The sequence below is a fragment of the Dermacentor variabilis genome, chromosome 2 (assembly GCF_050947875.1).
Source record: "Dermacentor variabilis isolate Ectoservices chromosome 2, ASM5094787v1, whole genome shotgun sequence".
NCBI lineage: Eukaryota > Metazoa > Arthropoda > Arachnida > Ixodida > Ixodidae > Dermacentor > Dermacentor variabilis.
Window position 1 is genome coordinate 253,815,829 of NC_134569.1, and position 26,620 is coordinate 253,842,448.

The following is a 26,620-nucleotide window of genomic DNA, read 5'->3' on the forward strand; positions in this document are numbered from 1 at the left end:
AAACAGCTTGTGAGTGCAATCGGTCTGTAACTGTTAACTAAGGAAGGGTCTTTGCCGTGTTTGAGTATTGGCAGGACTATTGCCTGCTTCTAAGATGAAGGTATATGACCAGTTGCAAAAATCTTATTATAGAGACCTAAGATACAGTTTAGGGTCCCAAAAGGCAGATTCTTGATTATTTCATATGTTATGGTGTCAGAACCTGGAGCCGAGCTGCCACAAGAGCCTAGGGCAAGCTTGAGTACATGGATTGTTTGTGGTTTGTTGTATCCTTCTGATGACAACTTGGTTGGACGCAGAGGGATATTTTCAGCTATTTTTTTTATTGGTGTAAGAACTTTTTGGTATAATTTTCGGAGCTTGATACCCACTGAAAGTGCTCACCAAGGGTGTCTGCTTGATCTTCTATAGTATCGCCAGAGCCAGTGATGAGAGGAAAAGGATTTGGATGTTGCCCTTTTAGTTTACGTACCTTATTATACACTTTGCTAACATCCGTGTATGAGTTTTTGGAGGATACGTAGCGTGTCCAGCTTTCTCTTTTCGATACTCGGCGGATACGGCGGCCTTTGCCTTGCACCGCTTAAATTCTATTAGATTTTCTGTGGTTGGGTAGGGTGAAAATCTACTCCATGCTTTGTTCTGGAGTTTCTTTGCAGTTTCACAGTCTTTGTTCCACCACGGTTTTGGATTTACTTTATCTGTGCAGGACTGAGGTATGCAGTTTTTAGCAGAAACGAGGATATGTTCAGTGATGTAGGTGGTTAGTTCCTCAACACCTAGGTGGTCCACATCTTCCAGGCACAGTTTACACATGTTTCTGAATTTTGACCAGTCTGCACTATGACCCAGGTAGCACACAAAGTCTTGAAAACGTCGTATTAAGGGATTCAACGTCTGAAAAGGATTTTTGACCAAAATCGACGCATCAAAGACGTTCCAAACAAGATAGCTTAAAAACGAGGGGTGAATACGTTTTTATAACGTTGGAAGCCAGACAGCTTAAAAACGAGGGGTGAATACGTTTTGCAAACGACTCAAAACGCCACCGCCACGCCACGGCGCGTCAGCCTCTTTAGCGGCTTCTACAATATTCAACAACCCATCAACGCGATCCAACCTTGCGCAAGGTGGCGATACCGTCGTCAAATCATGTGACCAAGGTGGCCACGTGATTCGTGATGCCGGGCAGCCGGGCGAGCCGGGGCATAGTCGCGTCGTCATGGCGTCGTCACGTCACCGCACTCGCATTGCGCTGTGGTGTGTTTGCGGCTGTTCTGAACGTGCTGCCGCTGCCCTTTGCTATGTAAGTGTTGCAGTGTTTTGCTGTCAAGAAAACGATATTCTGTGATCAGTTTGGGTTGTGCAATATGTTTGTGTGGTTTTAATTTGGAAATCAGTAGTGTTTTCAATTGTTATTTGATCAAGGCGGCCACGTTATTCGTGAAGCCGGGCATAGTTACGTTATCGCACTCGCATGGCACTATGGTCTGTTTGCGACTGTTCTCAAATGTGCTGCCGCTGCCCTTTGTCATGTAAGTGTTGCAGTGCTTTGCTGTCAAGAAAACGACATTCTGTGATTAGTTTGGGTTGTGCGATCTGTTTGAGCCGGGCATAATAACGTTATCGCACTTGCATTGCGCTGTGGTATGATAGCGGCTGTTCTGAATGTGCTGCCGCTGCCCTTTGTCATGTAAGTGTTGCAGGGTTTTGCCGTCAAGAAAACGACGTTCTGTGATTAGTTTGGGTTGTGCGATCTGTTTGTGTAGATTAATTTGGAAATCAGTAGTGTTTTCAATTGGAGGGCGCGGAGTGGAGGGCACTAATCAGCTCTTCAAGTTCACTGTCATGTTATGTGAGGCGCCTTTTCACTGACGCTGTAATTAAGGCGTTAAGGGTAGTATAAGGACGAAAGTTAGAGGGACGAAATCGTGCCTGTGTGTCCCTAGCGTCGGGGTCGGCCGCTATGGGTGATCCTAACAAGAAAGCATTTTGCAGAATGCGAAGAAAGGCGGCAAAATTTCTGTCTGTGCGCACCTTGCCGATCTCCGCAATAGAGCCATCATCGTGGTATTTTAGTCTCCCGTTTAGCAAGAGTGTTGCAGACAAGGGAACTGGTTCAAACAGGCTTTTTTTAATGATTCACTACTAGTGCGGTATCCCAAAAGGTGAGGTCAAGTGCTCACCCTATTTTCTTCCCTCGCGCTACAGCGCACTGACAGAATTTTGCGTGCACCATACCGTGCTTTTATCGTTTGCGCTTCAGGTTCTCGATTGTGTTTTCGCCCCCTTTACCCACGTGATGGGTATTTCATTGTATTACCGGGTACCACATGTGTCCATATATTGTGTCCAATATATGAAACGGCCAAATTCGATTTTATTTGACGCCTCAAATGGTAGTAATGTATTGAGTCCCTTGTAGCTTTGTGCTTGTTATCAATTTTACTATTTGGCGAATGGATACAACATGTACGCTGCATAACTCGCTTGTGCATACTGCATACGTGAGTCGAGTATGCCCTTGGTATAAAATAACTTGTATGCTTTAGGTAGTACGATTGTTTGCAGTTTGGGAAATGTGTCGGAATGTACGCTGTGCGCCCTTCGCGCTTTACGGCGGCCTGCCGAGTTCGTGCGGGTGCCATGTGTGCGCATGGAGTTCGCGAAGCGCTCTCGCAGTTTTTTTTAATATATATATACATGTGTTCTGTTCGCGCGCTTCGCACAACAGGGCATGTCGCAGTTCTTTGTCCTTGTGCAACACATTTTCCTAGCGTACGTCTGTGCATTATTTGGTACCGGTTTCCCACGGGGCTCTTTTAGCCGCTATCCAGTCCGTTACAAATCGAATTTCTCGGTCGTGATGGCTCCTCTGCGCAAACTACGAGAGTGAGCCAGTCGCATCGATAATTTCGATCCGGATCGGGCTTGATCGCGATCGAGAGTGGTCGTGTGACACCGGTTTTACACATGGCTCCCACGTAGGGAACACTAAGTTCAATGCTACTGAGTGAAGAGCAAGTGCATATATATGCCAGTGGTGGTATGTGGGCAAGTCTTTTTGGTGAAGCCAATACTTGTGCATTCAAAACATTTCAATTACCAGCGTAGTGCATCAATGTGTCTACTTCGACAAAATAGAGCACCAGTGCAGATATCTGAACATACCTGTCCAGGGCAGCAAGTGTGTCTAGATTGAAACCACTACCAGCATGTGCGGCAGTTCTATTTCCAGCAGCGGGACTGCACAATAATCAGTAGGGTGCTCTCAAGCTGTTTATCTATGAAGCTCTGCCTGGACTGTGTGCCAAATATTTTTGGACGTGAAAGTGGGGCTGAATTGGTAAACATCAGTGGAACTGTGCCTGGACTTTGTGGCAAATGTTTTTGGATGTGAAAGTGTGAGTGAACTGGCAAAGAATTTGCTCTGGGCTACATGTGTTAAACGTTTTTCTCATTCAGAGTGATTTTTTTTACTTTAGGAGACTGGAGATGTGCGCAAAGTGGGACATGTCAGTGTGCTAATTATTGTATTTGCTGGCTCGCAAATTATTCGTTGCAACTTTGTTTTTGCCAGAGAGGTACAACTTTGCCTCTTGTAAAGGGCTTTTTAGATAAAACACTTACTATTTATTATGACCATTGCTTCCTTTGTTACACAAATGCAGCTTCCAGTGCATTCCAGTTTATTTCCATGTTTATGTAAGTTTCTAATATGAGGCTTGCATATTCATTTCTCACGTTCTGGAGTGGCAAGATGCAGCATTACTGTCTCATCGTTCGCTGTACTACAGTAGTGTTCACTTGTTACACTGAATCCCCCGTTTAAGTATTCTGTACTAATTTCACTTGATTGCTTTTTTGTTGTATGGTTATTTTTTTCTCGCCATTACCTTCTTTGATATATCCTAAAGGCAATATTTCCAATTTCGCATTGTTCCCATTTTTCTTTATTTCTGTCACAGGATTGTTTTATGATGGTATGCGGTGGTATTTCTTTTTGTGCTCTTTTCAAGCTTCTAGCTGATTGGTAACATTGCTTGGAGGCAGTTACCATCCAATTCATACTCTTGCATTTTTCAGTCTACTTCTTCCATTCGCTCCGATGTCACTTCTGCATAACTCTAGTCCATCTAATAGCACGCGCACTTTACTATGATAAATTAGACACTTTAGTACACTCCAGGTTTTTCTGTTAATTTTTGTATGTGTACTTGGAATTTTGTTTATGTGCTAGTGAATGTTCACTTTCGAGTTCATTACGAATCCTTTCTGCGACTTTCGTCATTGTTGATGTACTTTTATTTCTATTTGCATTTCTCACACAGTTTGTTGGAACCTTGCATAAGCATTACATTTTAATAAAGTGTTCTTGCTTTGTCACAATGTTCTCATTTCATGCACTCTTGGCATGAAGGGCTTGGTCTGGCCACCTGCCAAGACGTGGCCATTTGTTCTTTGCAGGATGTCATTCCCATTGTGGTTGTAAGCATCGTAGCTTACTAAAGGCGGTATTAAGGATTTATTATTCCTAACAGGCTCATTTTCGTGCGACTTGGTAGACGATGCGCCGGCCATGCGGGGAACAGTGCTTGGCACTGCGCCATGGCTCTTACAGTCAACACGGACGCTTCTACTCATCTGGGGCGCGATTGGATATCGTTGTTCGAAACACGCGATCAGTTTCACCTAACGCGATTAGCCTAGGCCGTGCCAACGGGTGCGGCTGACGACATCTGCGCGGCATAGGCCAGTCGCGTGAGGCGAAACTAAACGCGTGTTTTGAACAACGATGTCTCATCGCGCCCGTCACCCGCGAAAATTAGCTTCAGATGATCGTAAACCTTTCAAGACCGATTCTAGACCAGCTTTTTGAGAACGTCCTAAAAACGTTTAGAAATTGGTTACGAATAGTTTTGGCAAAGGGATTACTTGTGTCTTTCCCAATCCTATTTCTAGACCAGCTTTTCGAATACGTCTTGCAGACCTGTTCTAGATCGTCTCAAGAAAGCAATTAAGCCGGACATTAGCAGAGATATTCGACGTTTTCCCGCCGAAGTTCTCTCATTCGTGACTTCTTTAACCCGGTTTTATCGTCTTGGATAAACGCTACGAAAACGTTACGTATCTCTTTTGTGCTACCTGGGGAAGTTTCCACTTTTTGGGGTAAGCTGGTCCATCGTGCCACTATTTTGTTTCTAGGAGTGTTGGGTAATGATCGCTCCCATATGGATTACTGATGACTCTCCATTCCAGGTATGGAAGAAGTGATGCTGACCCTATGGCTAAATCTATACTTGAATACATACGTGTTGTGTGTGGAACTGTAATAGGTTGGCTCTGCCTTGTTAAATAGGCAGGCTCCAGAAGAAAGAAGCAAGTTCTCTATTACCCATCCTCTCGCATCACATCTTGAGTCACTCCAGAATGTGCTGTGAGCATTGAAGTCTGCCATTACTATATAGGGTTCGGGAAGCTGGTCAATCAGTTTTTCAAATTCTGCCGTGTCAAACCGTTCATCAGGCGATATATATATGGAGCAAATCGTTATAAGATGATTGAACAATATAGCCCGAACAGCCACTGCTTCAAACGAACTCTGGAGTGGTACATGCTGGCATGCTACTGACTTTTGGACTATGATTGCCACACCACCTGAAGAAGAATTACCATTATTTCTATCTTTACGGAAAACGATGTACTGTTTTAAGAAGTTCTGGTGTGTAGACTTTAAATGTGTTTCTTGAACACAGAGCAGTCGTGGCTGATATTCCACTAGTAGATCTTTGATATCATCTAGATTGCGAAATAGGCCCCTGGCATTCCATTGAATTATTTGTGTAGCCATATCGAGGAAGATTTTGGTTGTGTGTGTTCAAGAGCACGTAGTAAAGATAGATAGATATGTATACTAGGGCGGTAACCGTTTAGGTTACCGGTCCCTTTCTTTGAACAGTTACAGGTATTTTATCTCTTCTAGTGCGCTCTTGAGAGCGCTGATCTTTCGGCGTCGATGACGCCGGGGATTTTTGATCGACCTCCATAACCTTCTCAGAGGCGCTGGAGGATCGTGAACTAGGCGCTGAAACTCACGTCCCAGGCCGTGGAGTTCGGATTAGCTTTGGGACCTGCGGAACCGGAGTCGGCAGGTCCACCTTCGATGTTGATGGAGCAGCACTTGCTGCAGCCACCAGGTGGGCAGGCGGAGTGATTACCGGACCACTACCAGCGACCGCGGTAGACTCCCGAGGGATTTGTGACGCTGCCCCCCCGTCGCGCCACCTCGGAAAAGCTTGTGTGATTCAAGTATGACAGACGTTTCCTTGCTTCGTGAAATGTTATATTTTCTTTGACCTTTAATGCAATTATTTCTTTTTCATGCTTCCATTTAGGGCACGTTCTAGAGTAGGCTGGATGGCTTCCATCACAGTTCACGCAATGTGGAGATGAGTCGCAAGTGTCTGATGGATGATCGTTCGAGCTGCATTTCGCGCAAGTCTGCCTTCCTCGGCATGTCTGGGATCCGTGCCCATACCTCTGGCACTTAAAGCACCGTCGAGGATTTGGGATGTACGGCCTTACACGTACATTGATACAGCCTGCATCCACTGTACTAGGTAACACACTGGTACCAAAGGTTAGTACAATGTGCTTTGTTCGAAGTTGTTCGTTATTCCTGCGGATTAGAATTCGCTCTACTTTGATGACATTTGGTCCTGAAACCGTCTTCGGAGATTACTCCACGGCTCGTGTTCATGGTTCGATGTGCGGACACAGTGACCGCTACATCGCCTATGCATTTCAATTCATTGATTTTATCATATTGAGGTTTATCCTTCAATTCAATCAGCAGGTCTCCATTGCTCATCTTTGTGGCTTTGTAGCCAGCTCCTATCGTGTTGCCACGGCATTTCGCCACCAAGAAGGGGGAGAATTTACGTGCGCTCGTGTTGCTTTCACTATGAATAACATGGCATTTAGGGAAATTTCCTTCATTGTTTTTCAAAAAGAATTGAAAGGTTGCATCGGTGCGCCCTCTTTTTAGAGGGCGATCAAGAGAAATTTGTTTGCCAGAAGCCATATAGAGGTCATGAGTTCGGCAGCAGCGCTAACGGCCCACCACCGAGTCCAACATGGGGACGGAGCAGGCCTTACGAGTAAGACAAGCCCTCGCCAGTTGTACGGTGCCACTATAACCCAATATGGGGTACCCAAGGTTGGCCACCCACACAAGGTTAACCGTCACTGCCAGGAATATCGGAAGTAAATAGAAGAGAGGAGAAGACAGGAAAGATTGAAAGGAAGAGAAAAAGACGCAGAATGGAGAGGGGGACAGGAAAAGGCAACTACCGATTTCCCCCGGGTGGGTCGGTCCGGGGGTGCCGTCTACGTGAAGCCGAGGCCAAAGGGGTGTGTTGGCGCCGCCGAGGGGCCGTAAAGGTCCAAACACCCGGCACTGGCTCAACCCCCAGGATCCCCTTTTCCCCGGACACGGTTAAGCCGCGCACGGCTACACGCGGGAGGGTCCAACCCTCGTGTGCTCGGGTACGTGGTGTCGCAACACACCAAACGCCTGCTAACGCAGACGCCCCTGCGGGGCAGCATCTCTTCTTGCCCTTTTCGTCACCCGTAGGCTACGACGGCCAATCTCCCACTGTCTGTTTGATATTGCTGCGTGACACACTGGCAGTCGAACATCTCGTCACTGAGCGCTTCATTAGGTCATGTGTCGGTGCGATCGGTCATGCTTGGGCCGGGCCCACGGTGGTGGCGTCGTAGCTTCGGCGTGGCGCTGCTAAGCCCCAAGGCATGTGATCAAGCCTTTGCCACGGCCGCCACAGGGGGCGAAATTCACCGTTCTGTGGGGGTGGAATGCAGATGCCTGTGTACTGTGCATTTCGTGCACATTAAAGAACCCCAGGAGGTAAAAATTATCCGGAGTCACCCACTACGGCGTGTTCATCATGATGTCGTTGTTCTGGCCCGTCAAACACAGGATTTAGTTGTTTTTTATTCAACACCTGCATCGCCTTTCAAGCATTACAGAAGGGGGTACCTACATATCTACTTCAACTGGCACTCATTTCAACACACAAGGCGCGGTAAAGGTTTGTACCAACATTGTACACCAGCAATATTTGACGGAAGAGCATTACACTCCCTCTTGGTCCTATAAAATATGCACAACGCAAGGTGTCACCATTAAAAGGAAATTCATGAAGTTTCAAGGCATCGCGACTTCTGCGCGAGATCTATGATGGTAATGCAATATCTTTGTTCTGTCAATGCCTGTTTTAGAATGGTAAACATTGAAATATTTGAGTCAGAGGTCCTTTCTGCCCTTTAGATCCTGCCAATGAAGTGCGCCCTGGCTTTCGGTGATACTGAGGTTTTTTTCGTAATTCCTTACAACGAATGTAACTGCCTAATTCTTAATTTTTTCGAGTAAATCAACTAACTTACACGTATAAGGATCCCACCGGATACACGCGTACTCAACTACCCAATGTACGTGAGTCAAATAGAGCCGTTCTTTGAACTGACTAGGTAATTGGCGAAAATTTCGACGTAGCAAGCCCAATTTTCCTGTCGCCTTCCTTCTTACCTTCTGTACATGCCTGTTTCACCTTAAATTCACGAACATTTCATGAGAAGCCAAGAAACAAAGAGACCAAGGACCACACAGAGTAAACTACTTGTACTTACCAATTGAATTAAAGAAATGAAAAATAATGTAATTGAAAAGTAGACGAAAAAACAGCTTGCCGCAGGTGAGGAGCGATTCTACGTCTTCACATTACGAGTGCGAGCTCTACCAATTGAGCTACCGCGGCGCCAATTTCCCATCCAATTTCTGAGGTATTTATGTGTCACTACTAGAATTAACCCTGGGAGTGTTCGCCTGCGCCGTCACTCACAACTTGGCGGCGGATGTGCAACACCCTCTCTGCCGTAGGCGTCGCGAGTCCGTTGCCTTTTTTGCGTGAAACCAAGCGGTCAATTAACCCACACATGCAACCTGAAGGCATGAATGTAGCAGGTTTCGAGACACACTTCATATAATGAACGAGAAGAAAGGGACTTAACCGTGAGACCCATTTTTATTAGTCATGTCATAAGAAGCCAACGAACAAAGAAATCGAGGACTACACAGTATAATTGCTTGTACTGATTAATTCAATTAAATAAATGATAAATTATTGCAATTGGCAAGTAAACGAAAGGACAGCTTGCCACAGGTGACGGGCGATCTTACGTGTTCGAAATACACGTGCGATGCTCTACCAATTGAGCCACCGCGGTGCCATTTCCCGTCCACTTTCTGAGGTATTTATGTCTTACTACAAGAATAAACGCTTGGAATGTTAGCCTGCGCCACCACTACCAAACCTTGAATGAATGAATGTGTGGTTTTTATTGGCGCAAGGGCCAGGTATGGCCAAAGAGCGCCATGCAAGTGGTAATGATTTCGCAGTGGAGTGATGGGTTCTATGGAGTTGATGTGACGTGGCTGTAAAGAGGCCTAAAATATAGTCGCTGTAAAGTGCGTAAAATGTACGTGTAATAAAATTATGGCGATGACAAATGACGCGTACTATGAGCATTGAGGTGCATTTAAAAATAATGATACGATATTAAAAATTGCATAAGTTTCTAAAATTCACTAGAGCACCATGGCCTCGTTAGAGCCCTTGCGACACAAGGGCCTGGAGGCATGTGCTATATAAAACAACTATCACAGCGGCATCCTCTGGAAAGAGGATGCCGCTGTGATAATCCTCATAACATGTAGCACAACCTCATTTAAAAAATTGACCACTACATTGGTATTGAATAATGGTTCCTTACCAAGAAACATAGCTGGGTGAAGAGGTATGCAATAACGATATGCAAGAGGAAAATGTTTCTTTCAGATTCGGCTTTGCGAGACTCCAAGAGGACGTGGAGGACGGTCAGCCTCTCACCACATCGACCACAGGTTGGCGGTTCATCTCCAGTAAGCAGAAAATTGTGAGTACCAAATGTGTGCCCTATTCTGAGGCGGCAGAAAAGGACATCTGTTCGCCGTGATTTTCTTGGGGAGGGCCAAACACCTAACTGTGGCTTTATAACGTGTAGTTTATTGTTTATTTTTGCGTTCCACATGAGCTGCCAGTGTTGTCGCAGTTTCGTACGCAAGAAAGGCTTCAGATCTGTTACAGGAACAGCAGCTGTAGGAAAAGTGTTTAGTGATGTGAGTGATATGGCCATTTTATCAGCCAGTATACATTACCCTCGATACCTCTATGGCCAGGTACCCAGCATATCACTACATGTATATGTGATAGATAAATACTGCATAAGATGGAGTAAAGTTCACTGAAAACAGGATTTCTAAGCTTTTGTAATGAAATTAATGCTTTTACGAGACTTAGCGAGTCTCTGTATACAATTGCTCTGTCGAGTTTTAATTTCTGTATATGTTTTACTGCCGTCAGTACTGCATAGGTTTCTGCAATAAAGATACTTGTTTGCGGGTTCAATAAGTTAGATTTAGAAAGAGAGGGACCAACAGCAGCCTAAGATACACCAGCATGTGATTTTGACGCGTCTGTGTAGTATTCGGAGCAGCTGTACTTCGATTGAAGTTCACAGAAATGCATAGCGATTTCGAGGTCAGGTGCGTGCTTTGTGACCTCTACAAACGATACGTCACAGTCTATCACCTGCCACTCCCAGGGCGGTAATAGCTTAGCTGGAGGCACTAGGCGATGTTCGAGAACAGGGACATCTATTTCCGTGCTAAGTGCTCTTGCACGCAGTGAGAAAGGAAGTCTCATAGAGGGTTTATTATGAAAAAGTGTTTCACACGTCAAGTCGTTAGCAGTTTTGAAACACGGATGTTCTTTATTGGAGCGCACATTGAGAAAATAGCTAATGCTGATGTACGTTCTCTGAAAATGTAGTGACCACTCGTCTGACTCTGCATATAGACTTTCCACCGGGCTGGTTCTAAATGCGCCAGTGGCCAGGCGGATACCCAGATGATGAACGGGGTCTAACATCTTTAGCGCACTCGGTGCAGCAGAATGATATACTACGGCGACATAATCTAATCGTGATCTAACTAGGCTCCTGTAAAGATTTAGGAGGCACCTCCTGTCGCTACCCCATGTAGTGTGGGATAGAACTTTAAGTAAGTTCATGGTTTTTGGACATTTTTCTTTAATATATTTTATGTGTGAAATGAAAGTGAGCCTGGAGTCGAGAATAACACCTAGAAATTTGTGCTCTTTCTTGAAGGGAAGTTGTTGTCCACCCAGTTCTACACAGGGATCAGGTACCAGGCCTCTCTTTCTTGTGAAGAGAATACAAGAGCTTCTGTGCGGGTTGATTTTAAATACATTTTCGTCTGCCCACTTGGACACCTTGTTTAAGCCCTGCTGTACCTGTCCTTCACACACTGTAAGGTTGCAAGATTTGAAACCTATCTGTATATCATCTACGTAGACGGAATAAAAAATGGCCGCTGGCAGTGAAGGACGAAGTGTGTTCATTTTAACGATAAAGAGAGTGCAACTGAGTATTCCTCCCTGGGGTACAACTGTTTCCTGTATAAAAGGTCGCGACAATACGTTGCCGATTTTCACACGGAAGCAACGATCCGACAAATAGCTTTCAATTATGTTCAGCATATTTCCACGGATGCCCATCTCCGACATGTCTCGCAATATCCCGTAACGCCATGCCGTGTCATACGCTTTTCCATGTCAAGGAATATCGATAGAAAATACTGTCCATGTATAAATGCATCGCGGATATTTCCTTCAATGCGCACCAGATGATCGGTTGTCGACCGCCCTTCTCTGAATCCACACTGATAAGGATCGAGAATATTGTTGAGCTGAAGGAAATGTATAAGTCTGCGATTTATCATTTTTTTCAAAAATCTTACACATACAATTTGTTAGTGCTATCGTACGATAGCTTGATGCCAAGGAAGCTGTTTTCCCTGCTTTAGAACAGAAACTACAATCGCTTCTTTCCATGTGGATGGGAGGTATCCCGAAGCCCAAATAGTATTGAATATTGTAAGAAGTGTAACTTGTGCGTCAGTATGTAGGTTTCTGATCATGTCATACATGACTGTCAGGTCCCGGTGCAGTGCTTTTACATGTGTTCAAGGCAGCTCTCAACTCGGCAATACCGAAAGGCCGGTTATACGGTTCATTATGCCTGGACTTTCGTATGATTGGCGTACGCTCTACTATTTCTTTATGTTTAAGAAAGGATTGGGAATAGTGCGTTGAACTCGACACTTGCTCAAAGTGCTCCCCAAGTGAGTCTGCCTGATCTTGCAGTGTATCGCCCTGTGTATTTACCAGAGGGAGTGATTATGTTTGTCGCCCTCTAATTCTATTTACCTTGTTCCATACTTTGGCCTCATCTGTATAAGAGTTTATACTCCATAAAAACTTCTCCCCACTTTCTCTTCTAGCCTGTCGGCGGGTTCTCCTGCCTTGGGACTTTACTTTCTTAAAGTTAACAAGATTTTCTGCAGTGGGCGAAGCGCGTAGCAACCCCCACGCTTTGTTCTGATTCCTACGTGCGATTCTGCATTCATCGTTCCACCACTGGACATGCCGTTTGCATGCCGAGCCACTTACTTCACGTATGCATTTAGATGCGCCATCTATTATGAAGGCTGTGAAGTACTCCACAGCAGCATCGATTTCTAAAGAAGACATCCCATCCCATGATATACTAGTTAAGTTTCGGAATTTCTCCCAGTCTACTGTGTCAATCTTCCACTTAGGCGCCTGTGGTGGATATTCGTTTTCTTTAAGTGTTCTTAATAGTATGGGGAAGTGGTCGCTTCCGTAAGGATTGTTCGTAACTTCCCATTCGAGTTCAGGCAGTATGGACAGGGGAACTATGCTCAGATGAATTGAACAAAAGGTATTGTTTGCAAGACAGTAATAAGTGGGTTTCTTTTTATTCAGAAGGCAGGCACCAGAAGAAAAAAAGGAACTGTTCAACAAGACGACCTCGCGCATCTATACGAGAGTCACCCCACAGGGAGCTGTGCGCATTGAAATCGCCAAGAATAACATAAGGTTCTGGCAATTGATCTATAAAAGATTGGAATTCATGTTTCGTTAATTTGTAGTGTGGGGGTATGTAAAGCGAGCAAATGGTGACGAGTTTATTTAGAAGAACAGCTCGAACCGCCACTGCTTCAAGGGGCGTTTGTAGCTGTAAACGCTGACAGGAAATACCTTTATGAATAAGAATGGCAACACCGCCTGATGATACGACAGTATCATCGCGATCTTTGCGGAACTTCACATACGGTCGGAGAAAGTTTGTGTTGTGGTTTTAAGTGTGTTTCCTGTAGACACAGCACTTTTGGATTGTGTTTTTGGAGAAGCTCTTGCAAGTCATCAAGGTTCCTAAGAAGACCTCTAACGTTCCATTGAATAATTTGTGTATCCATATTGAAAGTAAATAAGTGCTGTGTGTATGGAAACGGAGGTGATGCCTTAGGTTACATAGCTCTATTGAGGCCCTGTAACGGGGGTTCTGCCCTTTCTGGAGCGTTCGAGGGAGCCTCACCGCTCCTTAGGCGTTTGGTGCGCCTTGAGGACAGGTGTAGTGTTCATTGCCTCTTGTGAGGCGCCGGACACGTGCTCTTGCGAGCGAGAAGTTGCAAGAGAGAGTCCTGCCTTGGAGGGCAAGACCCCAGCGCCCACCAGCCTGGAGGTCGTTGGGGCACCCTACGGGATTTGGCTGCGCCGGCTGTTGCCAGCGCTGGAAGGGGCCGGGAGGGTTGGGGCACCCTCGGCTGCGCCCACCTTCGCGGTCGATGGTCCCCTCTGCTGTGTTGACGGAGCAGCGCTAGCTGCAACCACCGCGGGGGCAGATGGCGTAACTGCCGACTCACTGCCTGTGGGTCGGACGGCTGCCGGAGGCCGTTGTGACGCTTCCCCCTTACGCGCCACATCGGCAAAGCTGCTCTTAGACAGGTATGACACCCGCCTACGTGCCTCTTTGAAAGATATGTTTTATTTGACTTTAATTGTCAGAATCTCCTTTTCTCTTTTCCATGACGGGCAGGACCGCGAGTATGCGGCATGCTCGCCATCACAGTTGACACAATGTGGAGTGTTCTGGCATGTTTCGGAGGAATGTTCAGTGTCACTGCACTTAGCACATGTCAGCCGGCCTCGACAGTTCTGTGAACTGTGGCCGAACCTTTGGCGCTTAAGGCATCTAAGAGGATTGGGCACGTATGGCCTAACACGAAGTTTGATATAACCGGCCTCGATGGACTCGGGGAGGACACTTGAACCGAAAGTGAGTATGAGGTGTTTTGTTTGGATTTCTTTTCCATCTCGCCTCATCTTAATTCTTTTGACATTTACAACATTCTGTTCGCTGAAGCCCTCCAAGAGCTCAGCCTCAGTGAGCTCCAGCAAATCATTGTCCGAGACAACGCCGCGTGAGGTATTCATCGTGCGGTGCGGGGTTACTACTACTTGGGTCTCCCCAAATGATACTAGCTGAGGCAGTTTCTCAAATTGCTTTTGATCGCGGAGCTCCAAGAGGAGATCACCGCTAGGCATCCTCGACACCTTATATCCTGGACCAAAAACTTCGGTAAGAGACTTAGATACAAGGAACGGGGAGATTGTTCGCACTTGTTTAGCTGGTTTTTCTGCATGGATCACATGAAAACGAGGGAAATTGTGGACTTGGCGTCCGAAAAACTGAAAGAACTCTTCAGTGCGCCCTCGTTTCTGAGGGCGATCAGGGAGCTTAGGAAAAGCGTTTTCCATAAGTACAGTTGGGTTTTCGGCCGCGATGCCGACCACCCACCATGGAGCCCAACAGGGGGACGTGACAGGAGTTCCTGCTAGAGAAACCCTGCCAACGCCAGCCGTACATCGCTGCTATAACCAAATACAGCATAACCAAGGCTGGCTAGCTACACAAGGTTAACGCTTGCCGCCGGGAAACTAGGAAGTGAGGAGAAGTGATGCGAAAACAGGAAAGATGAAAAAGGCGAGAGAGAAAGACGAAGATTGGAGAGGAGGACAGGAAAAGGCGACTGCCGATTTCCCACGGGTGGGTCAGCCCGGGGGTGCCGTCTACGTGAAGCAGAGGCCAAAGAGGTGTGTTGCCTCTGCCTAGGGGCCTTAAAGGTCCGAACACCCGGCATCGGCTCAACCTCCAGGATCCTCGTACATCACTGCTATAACCAAATACAGCATAACCAAGGCTGGCTAGCTACACAAGGTTAACGCTTGCCGCCGGGAAACTAGGAAGTGAGGAGAAGTGATGCGAAAACAGGAAAGATGAAAAAGGCGAGAGAGAAAGACGAAGATTGGAGAGGAGGACAGGAAAAGGCGACTGCCGATTTCCCACGGGTGGGTCAGCCCGGGGGTGCCGTCTACGTGAAGCAGAGGCCAAAGAGGTGTGTTGCCTCTGCCTAGGGGCCTTAAAGGTCCGAACACCCGGCATCGGCTCAACCTCCAGGATCCTCGTCTCCCCGGACACGGCTAAGCCGCGCACGGCTACACGCGGGAGGGGCCAACCCTCGTGTGCTCGGGTACGTGGTGTCGCAACAGACCAAACGCCTGCTGACGCAAACGCCTCTGCGGGGTACCAAACCTTGCCGGCGGATGTTCAACACTTTCTACCGCAGGCATCACGAGCACATTACATTTTTTGGGTGAAGGCAACTGGTGAATTAACCTACACATGCTGCCTGAAGGCATCAATGTAGCCGGATTCGAGACCTTCCTTATGCAATGAACAAGAAGAAAAGGGCTTAACGAGGGACCCGATTTTTTATTAGTCACGTCATGAGGAGCCAACAAACAAAGATATCAAGACAACACACGGTAAATTACTTCTACTTATTAGTAAAATAAAAAAAATCATAAATAATGGAATTCAAAAGTAGATGAAAAAACAAGTTCCCACAGGTGATGAGAGATCCAACGTGTTTGAAATACGCGTGCGATGCTCTACCAATTGAGCTACCGGGGTGCTGTTTCCCGTCCACTTTCTAAGGTATTTATGTGCTACTACAAGAATTAATCCTTGGAGTGTTAGGCTGCACCCCCATTACCAAACCTTGGCGGCGGATGTTCAGCGCTCTTTCTACCGCAGGCGTCACGAGTGTCTTACATTTTTTCAGTTAAGGCAACTGGTCAATAAACCCATGCATGATACCTGAAGGCATCAATGTAGCCAGATTGGAGATCCTCGTTATGTAACCAAAGAGAAAAATGGAGTGAGCTGAGGGCCCCAAATTTATATACATGCATACATACATACATACACACATACACACATACACACATACATACATACATACATACATACACACATACATACATACACACATACACACATACACCCATACACCCATACACACATACATACATATACATACATACATACATACATACATACACATACATACATACATACATACATACATACATACATACATACATACATACATACATACATACATACTAGATTGCTGTTATATTGAACAACGAACACAGCAGTCAACAGGGATATAATGCGTCATAGAACAGAGTGCTGAACGAAGTTATCACAGCGAAGCTTGGGGACCTATAGAGTAAAACTATTCCAACATGTTTTTATTCGAATCTCCTGACGTCAAACTTGCCTAACCCCTGACGCAAGCATTGGGTGGTCACCCGCAGGGTTGTCTGAACAGACTATTCAAACGCTCTCCTCGTTCATAGGAGGTCACTTTTGTTTGCCTGAAAAGCGAACAACATTAGCTATACTGAGCGGCTTGGTTTATCTAACAGGCTAACCAGAGGCATACTCAAGTGGAAAGGGATTCGATGGGGCCGAGCCACTGCACTGAAAATTGATAACCAGATGAAGAGGGTGGTGCCAGCATCTGCGATTGGTCCGCTTTCCCTTACTTAGCTTGTGGTGGCAGGTCGAAAATCGTGGCCGCATGCAACGCAAGTAGGGTATCTTATTTATCTGCCAATGAGACATACATTCGGAGGTAAGCACCAGAGGCTTTCGTCGATGGAGGTGACGCGGATCCGCGAGTATACTTAGATTTGTAGAGAAGAACGCATTTCTGTTCTGTCCGGGATGTCCCTGGAGTTGGGTATGCAAGCAAAGAACTGAAAATTTGTCACTTCTACTTATAAATGAAAAGCAAGGCAAGAAGAAATGTTGCTTACATAAGAGTGCTGCTGCTGCACGAACTTCAGGAAGGCAGACATGTCGGGCCTTCCAAAATGATTTATGGCCTTTAGACCGGTGAACATACTCCTGTTAGAGACCCTCTGGAAGTGGTTTTCACAAATGTACTGTAAAAAGAAATATCAGCATTGTAAGGCACATGGTTTTAGAAAAGACGCATGGAAAATGGGGATTTCTAGAAAGTGATCTTTTCTTTAGCATCTTGAGTGAATGAAATTTCGACTGTAGTTCGGTATCTGACCAATAAAAAAAGTGCACATACTAATTTATACATTTCACGGTGACCCTCCTCACTGTGACATAGTTACTAGCGCTAACAAGACAACGCAAATACATATGGGATAATACAGAGCGCTTGACTTAACTGACAAGCTTTGTGGCTACTATGGCGCGGCCAATTACGGCGTGCGTGATAATCAAATCAATGGTTTGCACCTAAGATACCAGAATTGATTCATTCATTCAACTCAGGGGTTGTGCAACACAGCAGTCGACAGGGATTTAATGCGTCATAGAACAGAATGCTGAACGAAGTTATCACAGCTAAGCTTGGGGCCCTATAAAGTAAAAGCATTTCAATATGTTTTTATTCCAATCTCCTGACGTCAAACTTGCGTACCCGCTGGCGCAAGCATTGGGTGGTCACCCGCAGGTTTGTCTGAACAGACTATTCAAACGCTCTCCTCGTTCATAGGAGGTCACTTTTGTTTGCTTGAAAAACGAATAACATTACCTATACTGAGCGGCTTGTTTTATCTAATTGGCTAACAGAGGCACGCTCAAGTGGAAAGGGATTCTATGGGGCCGAGATATTGCACTAAAAATCGATAACCAGATGAAGAGGGTGGTGCCAGCATATGCGATTGGTCCGCTTTCCCTTACTTAGCTTGCGGTGGCTGGTCGAAAATCGCCGCGGCATGCAACGGCAGTTTAAGAATGACGTTAAACCGGATCCTCAGCAAAGAGCTGGCAGAAAGATGTCGTAAACGGGCCAAAAGTGCTCGAAAACGTTACACGGCCACGCAAAAACTTTTATTATACGCAAATAAATCCATGCTCTCCGGCAGGTACGAGTAGCCAGTGCCTGAGCGATCGGCGGCAGCCATCTTTTATTCCTTTCGGAAAGGGGCAGCCTGTAGCTATTCAATAGAAAATTGAGTTTTCTTCGGCTCATTAATGCATTTTTAACGTATACACTTCAGTTTCACGCGGTGAGTTCTTGCGGTTTTCTGACGTCGCGTGACATGCAGGTGAAATGGGCGCCACCCAAAAGCATTAGACCAATAGCCGAGGGCTCATGGCGAAAAGGCGTCTAGTCAGAAATAGTTATTTTTCTTTTGTTCGGTCCAATCATGCATAATCACTTTGTAGACATCATATCTGATGGGGAGCAATCGCGGTTTTCCTGACGTCGCGTGACACACAGGTGAAGTGGGGGTGGTCCAAAATGTTTTTGACCAATAGCGGGGTGCTTGGAATAGATTTACGTGAAAGCACCCTTGGTTTGCCTTTTTCTTCGACTTTCCCACTGCTACTCCTGCGACTTCAACTTTCTTGCACGCCGCGTCGGGGCCGGTTCAGAGCGTGTATGAACATGGAAGGAGCGTGGCAGAGATGGAAGGAGACGCGAGAAACTATTTCGAAGCTTTGCACCGTGTCGATTGTGCACAATGCCCTCAGAAACACCCTGGCCCTTACCACAGAGGCTCTTGACAGCCGTAATTATCCATGACCCCCCACAAAAGCACTGCATAAATTGCAGCGCTTACCTCTCAACTATAGTGCTAGTCTAGAGAAAAGCTAGATAGAATGGCGGAGAGGAGGGGGGAAAGGAGGCAGAGAAGAGGTGCAACCGACCTAGTGGCGAAACGAGTCAATGACAGCCTTGCCAGTTTTCGCTCTCCGTTACACTGTCCGTGAGCGGGGGGCAGGGCGATAGGGGAAAAAATGACGTGAGAAGGCAAGGAAACGCCACCACTATAGACAAAAAGCGGTTGAGGGCAAACTTGATAAATTGAGTTAGAGTACGGTACGCTACGTTTCTGCTATTTATCAAAAATAATCACCATGCAAATATGTCAAGCGGAGAACTTACGCAGGCGTGCAGAAGCAGAGGCCAATTAATTAAAGCACACCGCAGGTTCTAGGCAATGCTACGAATGCGGTCGCACGTCAAATCAGCACTTCTGTGCCCGCCGTGGTAGCTTTGTGGCTATGCCATTGCTCGAGCTTTGATCCGAACCGCAACAGCCGCATTTAGACAGGGGCGTAATAAAAAACAACCGTCATGCACTTAGATTTAGGGATGCGTTAAAGAACGTTAAAGAACACGACGGTTCCACACTTTATCTGGAGTCTGCCACTACGGCGTGCCTCATAATTTGATTGTGGTTTTGAAACCTACAGCCCTATAATCCAATTCAAGTGTAACACTTCTGTAGCGATGGGATGTGCCACGTGAGGCAATGACAATGCTGAACCCTCTCAGAGATTATGAATTATGGTGCAGAACAACGCCTCAATTAAACATCTCTCCCTGTTTGTTTTGTATACTACGCAGGCAAACAGCAGTGGTGCACACAATGAAATCTGTACCATGAACTGACTACGCTCATGTTGGATGAACGTTGAAGAAATAAAAATTGACCGTCAACATAACCGCTAATTCATATCAGTCAAAGCAAACAGCACAGAAAACTTCGCTTAGATATGTTCCCACAGTGCGTGGGATCTGCATAATTTTTCGCCTCTGTGCCAGCTTCATCTACTGGTCCGTTGAGTTGATTGCTTAGTCGCCTTAATATATGAGAAATAGGATACAAATTGTAAAATGAAATTTGTGAAGGCAATGCAAAAATTTTTGGCAAATGAAGAAAAAATGACTTTAGTAATTTTCTTTCTATGAGAGCAAAAGAATACCAGAAATTGTAGCTCATCTGTGCACGTATTTACCAACTACCAGTGACATCAACATGATCATCATGGTTTATTGGCATCGCCTTTCAAATGGGTTGGGGGAAAATGGTCACCTAGCTTACTTGAGTTACTCAGGTATGCTATCAATGCCTTTCCTTCTAGCATTCTTGTGTATATCTCCTTATTCTTTTTTGACTGCCTTGTACCACTGGATATGCCTGTAATGGATCCGGTTGTTTCAGTCTCTTCCCTGTTTTTCCCCACCAATGTTCTTAACCTCACTTGCTTATCCTGACTGCTGACCAGCTTATACTAATGTGTGCTTTAAATCCAGGCGCTTCTGGAAGTTGCACGTTACGTACTGGTCCCTCCGTGTGAATCGCTTCGCATTTCATAACATTGTGATTAGTGGACTCCAGATTATCGCTGCAGCATACACATGCCTAATCTAGTTGCGAATATTTGCTCAGGTATTGTTCTTGTCCTTAAGCAACCGCCTCGAGCCTCAAATTGCAAGGCACGTCCCTTAGGCCTGTCGGTCCCGACGTGGGAGCGGCCCGCGACGTGCTAATACGCGTTCTGCAGGACTGTAAAATAAAAGTTACTCAATCAATCAATCAATCCCTTCATGTTATTATACAAGTTTTCTCTTCTCATTTACTTCTCATTCTGGTAAATGTACATGGTCTGTTTCGTTTTCATTCTTTGCATCCAATTCGTTGTCTCTGTTTCGCTTCCTGATTACCCCTGGTTCTCTATCTATACATTCAATTACCCTGTACTTGGTTCTAACTTTCTTGAACTCTTCCTCCATTCTGTGTCTACGCTCTTTAGCTACAGATACTTGTACACTTTAGCCACCTATTTATTTCGCTTCATATTCCTGAGTCTTTCTTGAAAACTTATTTTGCTCTGCGCTCCTCTGACTTCAAACGAGGCCCAGCCCATTTCCCTCTGCACTGCGACACTTGTGGTTTTGCCATGGGTTCCCAACGCCAACCGGCCCACCTGTCTTTGATTAACTTCGAACCGGGACAATATATCCGCTTTTAGGAACAGAGTGACATTTGTGAACGTCAGCGCTGGCACCATCATTCCTTTATAGATTAGCTGCACCACCTGACATTTACTGTGGGCCAAAAGTGACCTTTGTTTCATTTTTGCTGCATTGCGATTCGCTTTTGCTTACACATGATCTTGGATGGTGCTGGAGTAAGTCTCTCCTTAGTTTATGTATACGCCGAAGTTTTCATACCCTTGACCATGGGTATGACTTGCTGTTGAATCGACCACTTTGCGTCTTCATTAAATATAATCATTCCGATTTATTAGTGCTAAATTTCAGGCCTAGGATTATCGTTGTGTTGCCAGACATATTGGCCATTGTCTGTAGTTCTGTTGAATTGTCCGCTAGCAGCACAATGTCGTCTGCATACATCAGTGCGGGGACCTTCTGTTGCACCGCTTGTTTATTACGCGTGCATGCGAAATCAAGGGCTAATTGACTGTTTTCACGCTGTCTTTCTACGCCCTTACCATAAAACGTGAACAACAGCATTAGTGAGCCAACGTAGTGGCACTTTTGGTTCTATCACGCGAACAAACTATTTCAGTGACCGACAAAGCTGTCGACAATACATAGCTGTCGGCGTAAAGACGTTAGCTACAACAAAATCATCAATGTATTCCCCGCGTTTATTCTTCGACGAGACAATTGATGCAATTCAATAACGAGTCAAACTTAAAGCAGCGTGGAGAAGACAAGTACAGGAAGCGAAAACAAACACAACAGGTCGAGCCCTCAAGATGAACGGACTCGCCCAGATCAAGTTGTTGAAAGTCAATAACGTCTCTGATTCGCTGTGGTCGAGCATGGTTTCACACGACGTGAGCATTAAGAATGCTGTGGCCGTCTGCGTGCCTGCTGCTGTCACATTGGCTAAGTTACACTATGTATGCGGCTTTGATTTGACCGCCCTAGGAATTCTCGAAGAAACTTACCAGCATAGTGGTCCTCAGGTCAAACTTATGGAAAAACTGTGTTATAAAAATATGTATTTCCAGAACATTTGTCACGTCCTTCCTTTCTACATCCCTGAGAACGTCAATGAACCACTCGAAGTGCCGATGCGAGGGACAAATCCACATGAAGTACACCTGCAAAAAATAAAACAATATGTTTAGCGTCACTTTTAACATTCGGTAAAGAGGATGAAGGCGAAAGCCTGCAGCCTCACGAAATAATTAATTAAATTCATCATCACCATCATCATCATCAGCAGCAGTAGCCTGACTACGCCCACTGCAGGGCAAAGGCCTCTCCCGTACTTCAACTACCCCGGTCATGTGGTAATTGTGGCCTTGTTGTCCCTGCAAACTTCTTAATCCCATCCGCCCACCTAACTTGGTGCCGCCCCCTGCTACGCTTCCCTTCTCTTGAAATCCAGTGATGACCCTTAATGAACATCGGTTATCTTCCCTCCTCACTACAACTTCCGCCCATACCCATTTATTTTTCCTAATTTCAACAAAGATGTCATCAGCTCGCGTTTCTTCCCACACCCAATCAGCTCTTATCAGTTAACGTTACACCCATCATTTTTCTTTCCATAGCTCCTTGCGTCATCCTCAATTTAAGTAGAGCCTTTTTGGTAAGCCTCCAGATTTCTGCCTCATAGGTGGGTACTGGTAAGACACAGCTGTTATACACTTTCTTTAGGGATAATGGCAACCTGCTGTTCATGATCTGCGAATGCCTGCCAAATGCACCCCAGCCCATTCTTATTCTTCTGATTATTTCAGTCTCATGATCCGGATCCGCGGTCACTACCTGCCCTAAGTAGATGTATTCCCTTACCTCTTCCAGTGCCTCGTTACCTATGGTAAACTGCTGTTCTCTTCCGAGACTGTTAAGCATTACTTTTGTTTTCTGCAGATTAATTTTTAGACCCACCCTTCTTAATTCCGTCTCCAGTTCAGTGAGCATGCATTACAATTGGTCCCTTGAGCTACTAAAAAAAGGAAATATCATCAGCGAATCGCAAGTTACTAAGGTATTCCCCATTAACTCTTATCCCCAAATCTTTTCAATCCAGGTCTCCGTATACCTCCTGTACACACGCGGTGAATAGCATTGGAGAGATCATATCTCCCTGCCTGACGCCTTTCCTTATTGGAATTTTGTTGCTTTCTTTATGGAGGACTACGGTGGCTGTGGAGCCGCTACAGATATCGTTCAGTATATTTACATACCGCTCGTTTACACCCTGATTCCGTAATGGCTGTATGACTGCTGAGGTTTCGACTGAATCAAACGCTTTCTCGTAATCAATGAAAACTATATATGAGGGTTGGTTATATTCCGCACATTTCTCTATCACCTGAGTGATAGTGTGAATATGGTCTATTGTTGAGTAGCCTTTACGGAATCCTGCCTGGTCCTTTAGTTGACAGAAGTCAAAGGTGTTCCCGATTCTATTTGCAATTATCTTAGTAGGTACTTTGTAGGCAACGGAGAGTAAGCTGATCGGTATATAATATTTCAAGTCGTTTCAAAATTCAGGTACGCTTGAGGTCATGAGGCATTGCGTATACAGGGTGGCCAGTTTTTCTAGAAAAATCTGCCCACCATCCTTCCATAAATCTGGTGTTGCCTGATCCTCCCCAGCTGCCTTCCGCCTTTGGATAGCTCCCAAAGCTTTCTTGACTTCTTACGGCGTTACTTGTGGGATGTCAAATTCCTCTAGACTATTCCCTCTTCAATTATCGTCGTGGGTGCCCATTGAAACTCTATAAATATCTACAGAACTCCTCAGCCACTTGAACTATCTCCTCCATCCTAGTAAGGATATTGCCCGCTTTTTCTCTTAACGCATACATCTGATTCTTGCCCTATTCCTAGTTTCTTCTGTATATGCTTCTTTTGTCCTCCTAACCTCACTGAGCCCTATTATATCCCATTTATTGCACGCTAATTCCTCCAATAGCACTTCGAGACTAGCCTCACTAGATAACGTTCTAGCGTTAAAGGTTGCCAGGTTCAGATTTCAATGGCGGCCTGTCCGGACCCAGATATTCTTAGCACCCTCTGCTGCGGCGCAGGTCGGACCGCCACGGTGGACAGTTGCTTCGCAGCTTCGCAGCTGCTGGGGACTGAGGGCCGGGGTTTTATTGTTGTATTCATATACACTCTTAAAATGTTCACGCCCTTATGGTTGTAATGCGGGTGTATTTACCTTTCCACCTTTGTAAACACCCTTGGAACAGCCTTTTTACCGGAAAAGGCTATTCAATAACAAAAACACCCTTCGTACACCCTTGGCCAGTTTTTCTAAGTTACACCCTAGTTTTACGGGAGCAAGTGAACAACCGTACAGTATATGATAAATGCACATTAGCAGTTTATGCTTTGATATTGCTTAGATGAAATGCGCGCTACTTGCGCTTGCATCAGGTAGCTGGATCGATGAGATCTTGGCATCTAGGCAGCTGCGCACTGACTCCAAACAGCGCACGAATGTTGATTTCGAACGGATGACACTAACTCGCCGACTTTGCATAGCAAGATATCTGCAAAAAGCTTCGCATGAGCAATGGCAAAGTGTTTGCAACTCTATTACTCAATACTTAAAGGTGTGCAAGGAGTTAGACTGGGAACGGTTATATGAGTGAGGGCTAACGGTAAATAGCTCACGAACTTACGGTTTGTAGATTACGTCGGCATACTCAGCAACGCTGCAGACTATATGCAACAAACGTTTAAGGACCGTAGCGAAGAAAATGTAAGAGTCTGATTGAAGGTTAGTATGCTGAAGAGAAAAGTAATGTTCCGCAGCCTGGCGAGAGAACGAAATTGAGGTTAATTATTCGCAGGGTCCTCCGATCAAGGAAATTAAGAAAAAAAAAAGAATATTTGGAGAGCTTACGGCAGGCATTACTAAATCATGAGCATGGAGCTTACTGCTACTCATTGCTTTGTACCGTTACTAACATATGGGGCCAAAACTTTGAGGTTACCAAAGAAGCTTGGGATGACGTTAAGGACCGCGCAACGAGCGATGCAATGAAAAATGTTAGGCGTGACGATAATAGAAGGGAAGAATGCGATGTGGATTAGAGAGCGAATGGGGATAGCTGATATTGTGGTTGACATTAAAGGTAAGAAGTCGTGCTGGGCAGACCATGCAATGCATAAGGGAGAGAACCGCTGGTCTATTGGAGTTGCAGAATGGGTGCTAAGGAAAGGGAAGCACAGTCAAGGACGGCAGAGAATAAGGTGGGTGTGATGGAATTAGGATATTTGAAGACACGTGGAACAAGTTAGCACAAGACAGGGGTATTGGAGATCGCTGGAGAAGCTTTCGTCCTGCCATGGACATCAAAATAAGCTGATGCTGATGATATGACGACATCCATGCCAGCTTCGCGGCATGTCATTCATGTTATGTCATGTATGCGTGTCATACACGTTCTGATAGGTCGATTTGTGTCAATTGGGGGGGGGGGAACGGCGTAGCGAAGGGGGCACGCCGGGCATTTGTAACGCTTACTAACAGTAAAATTTTTGATACTATGGCACTGGCTCAGCTCCTTCCCCCTCCACGCTCAATTGGGACCCCCCTCCCACTCACGCAAAAAATGTTCTGGCTACGCCACTGTGGGGAGGGGGTGTAAGGTTGCGCTAGACCCCTCCCCCTAACTTGTCAACGGAAGCAACGGAAGCGGGGGAAGGGAGCTGCAGCCGGGCCGCAAACCTTAGGCAGCCCAATTACTGGCTGCATGTAATTTTAAAAAATACGTGAATACTGCTCTAATGTCATTACACAGTAGGATTCATGGCGGTTCTAGGGCAGGCCACAATAAAAGAAAACTACATACAGCCATCAGCAAATCTTAGCTTGAGCAGGTCTTCGGGAGCTGGTCAAGAATCTCATAAAAGGAAAGGCTTGGCACCCCTCTTACATGCATTGCCAGCTCTGGATCACCACCGACTGCACCTAGTAGCCAAAAAAGTAGCCACGATGGCCAGCGTTGTCCACCATAACCTTCAAGAGGTGGTCTCGATGGCGGTCCGCACTGCCAGCGCCCTCGTAGTGGAGGAGACAGCCATTGCCTTGGCCATGACCTCTAGTCTGACCAACGAGTACTTCACCCGCCGTGGTTGCTCAGTGGCTATGGTGTTGGGCTGGTGAGCACGAGGTCGCGGGATCGAATCCCGGCCACGGCGGCCGCATTTCGATGGGGGCGAAATGCGAAAACACCCGTGTGCTTAGATTTAGGTGCACGTTAAAGAACCCCAGGTGGTCAAAATTTCCGGAGTCCTCCACTACGGCGTGCCTCGTAACCAGAAAGTGGTTTTGGCACGTTAAACCCCAAATATTATTATTATTATTATTATTAACCAGTACTTCACAATTATTACCGACTCCCAGGCAGCTTGCGGTTGCTA

General features: G+C 45.8%; 1 protein-coding gene across 1 annotated transcript in view; it reads right to left on the bottom strand.

Annotated features, from left to right (window-relative positions):
* Positions 1 to 26,620, bottom strand: part of Duox (dual oxidase) — a 389,750-nt gene that overhangs the window by 24,086 nt on the left and 339,044 nt on the right. Inside the window, exons 29-30 of the mRNA XM_075682845.1 lie at positions 22,174 to 22,329; positions 17,235 to 17,363 (exon numbers count right to left, since the gene is read on the bottom strand). Of these exons, the coding sequence (XP_075538960.1) occupies positions 17,235 to 17,363; positions 22,174 to 22,329 (285 nt within the window). The remainder of the gene's footprint in view (positions 1 to 17,234; positions 17,364 to 22,173; positions 22,330 to 26,620) is intronic.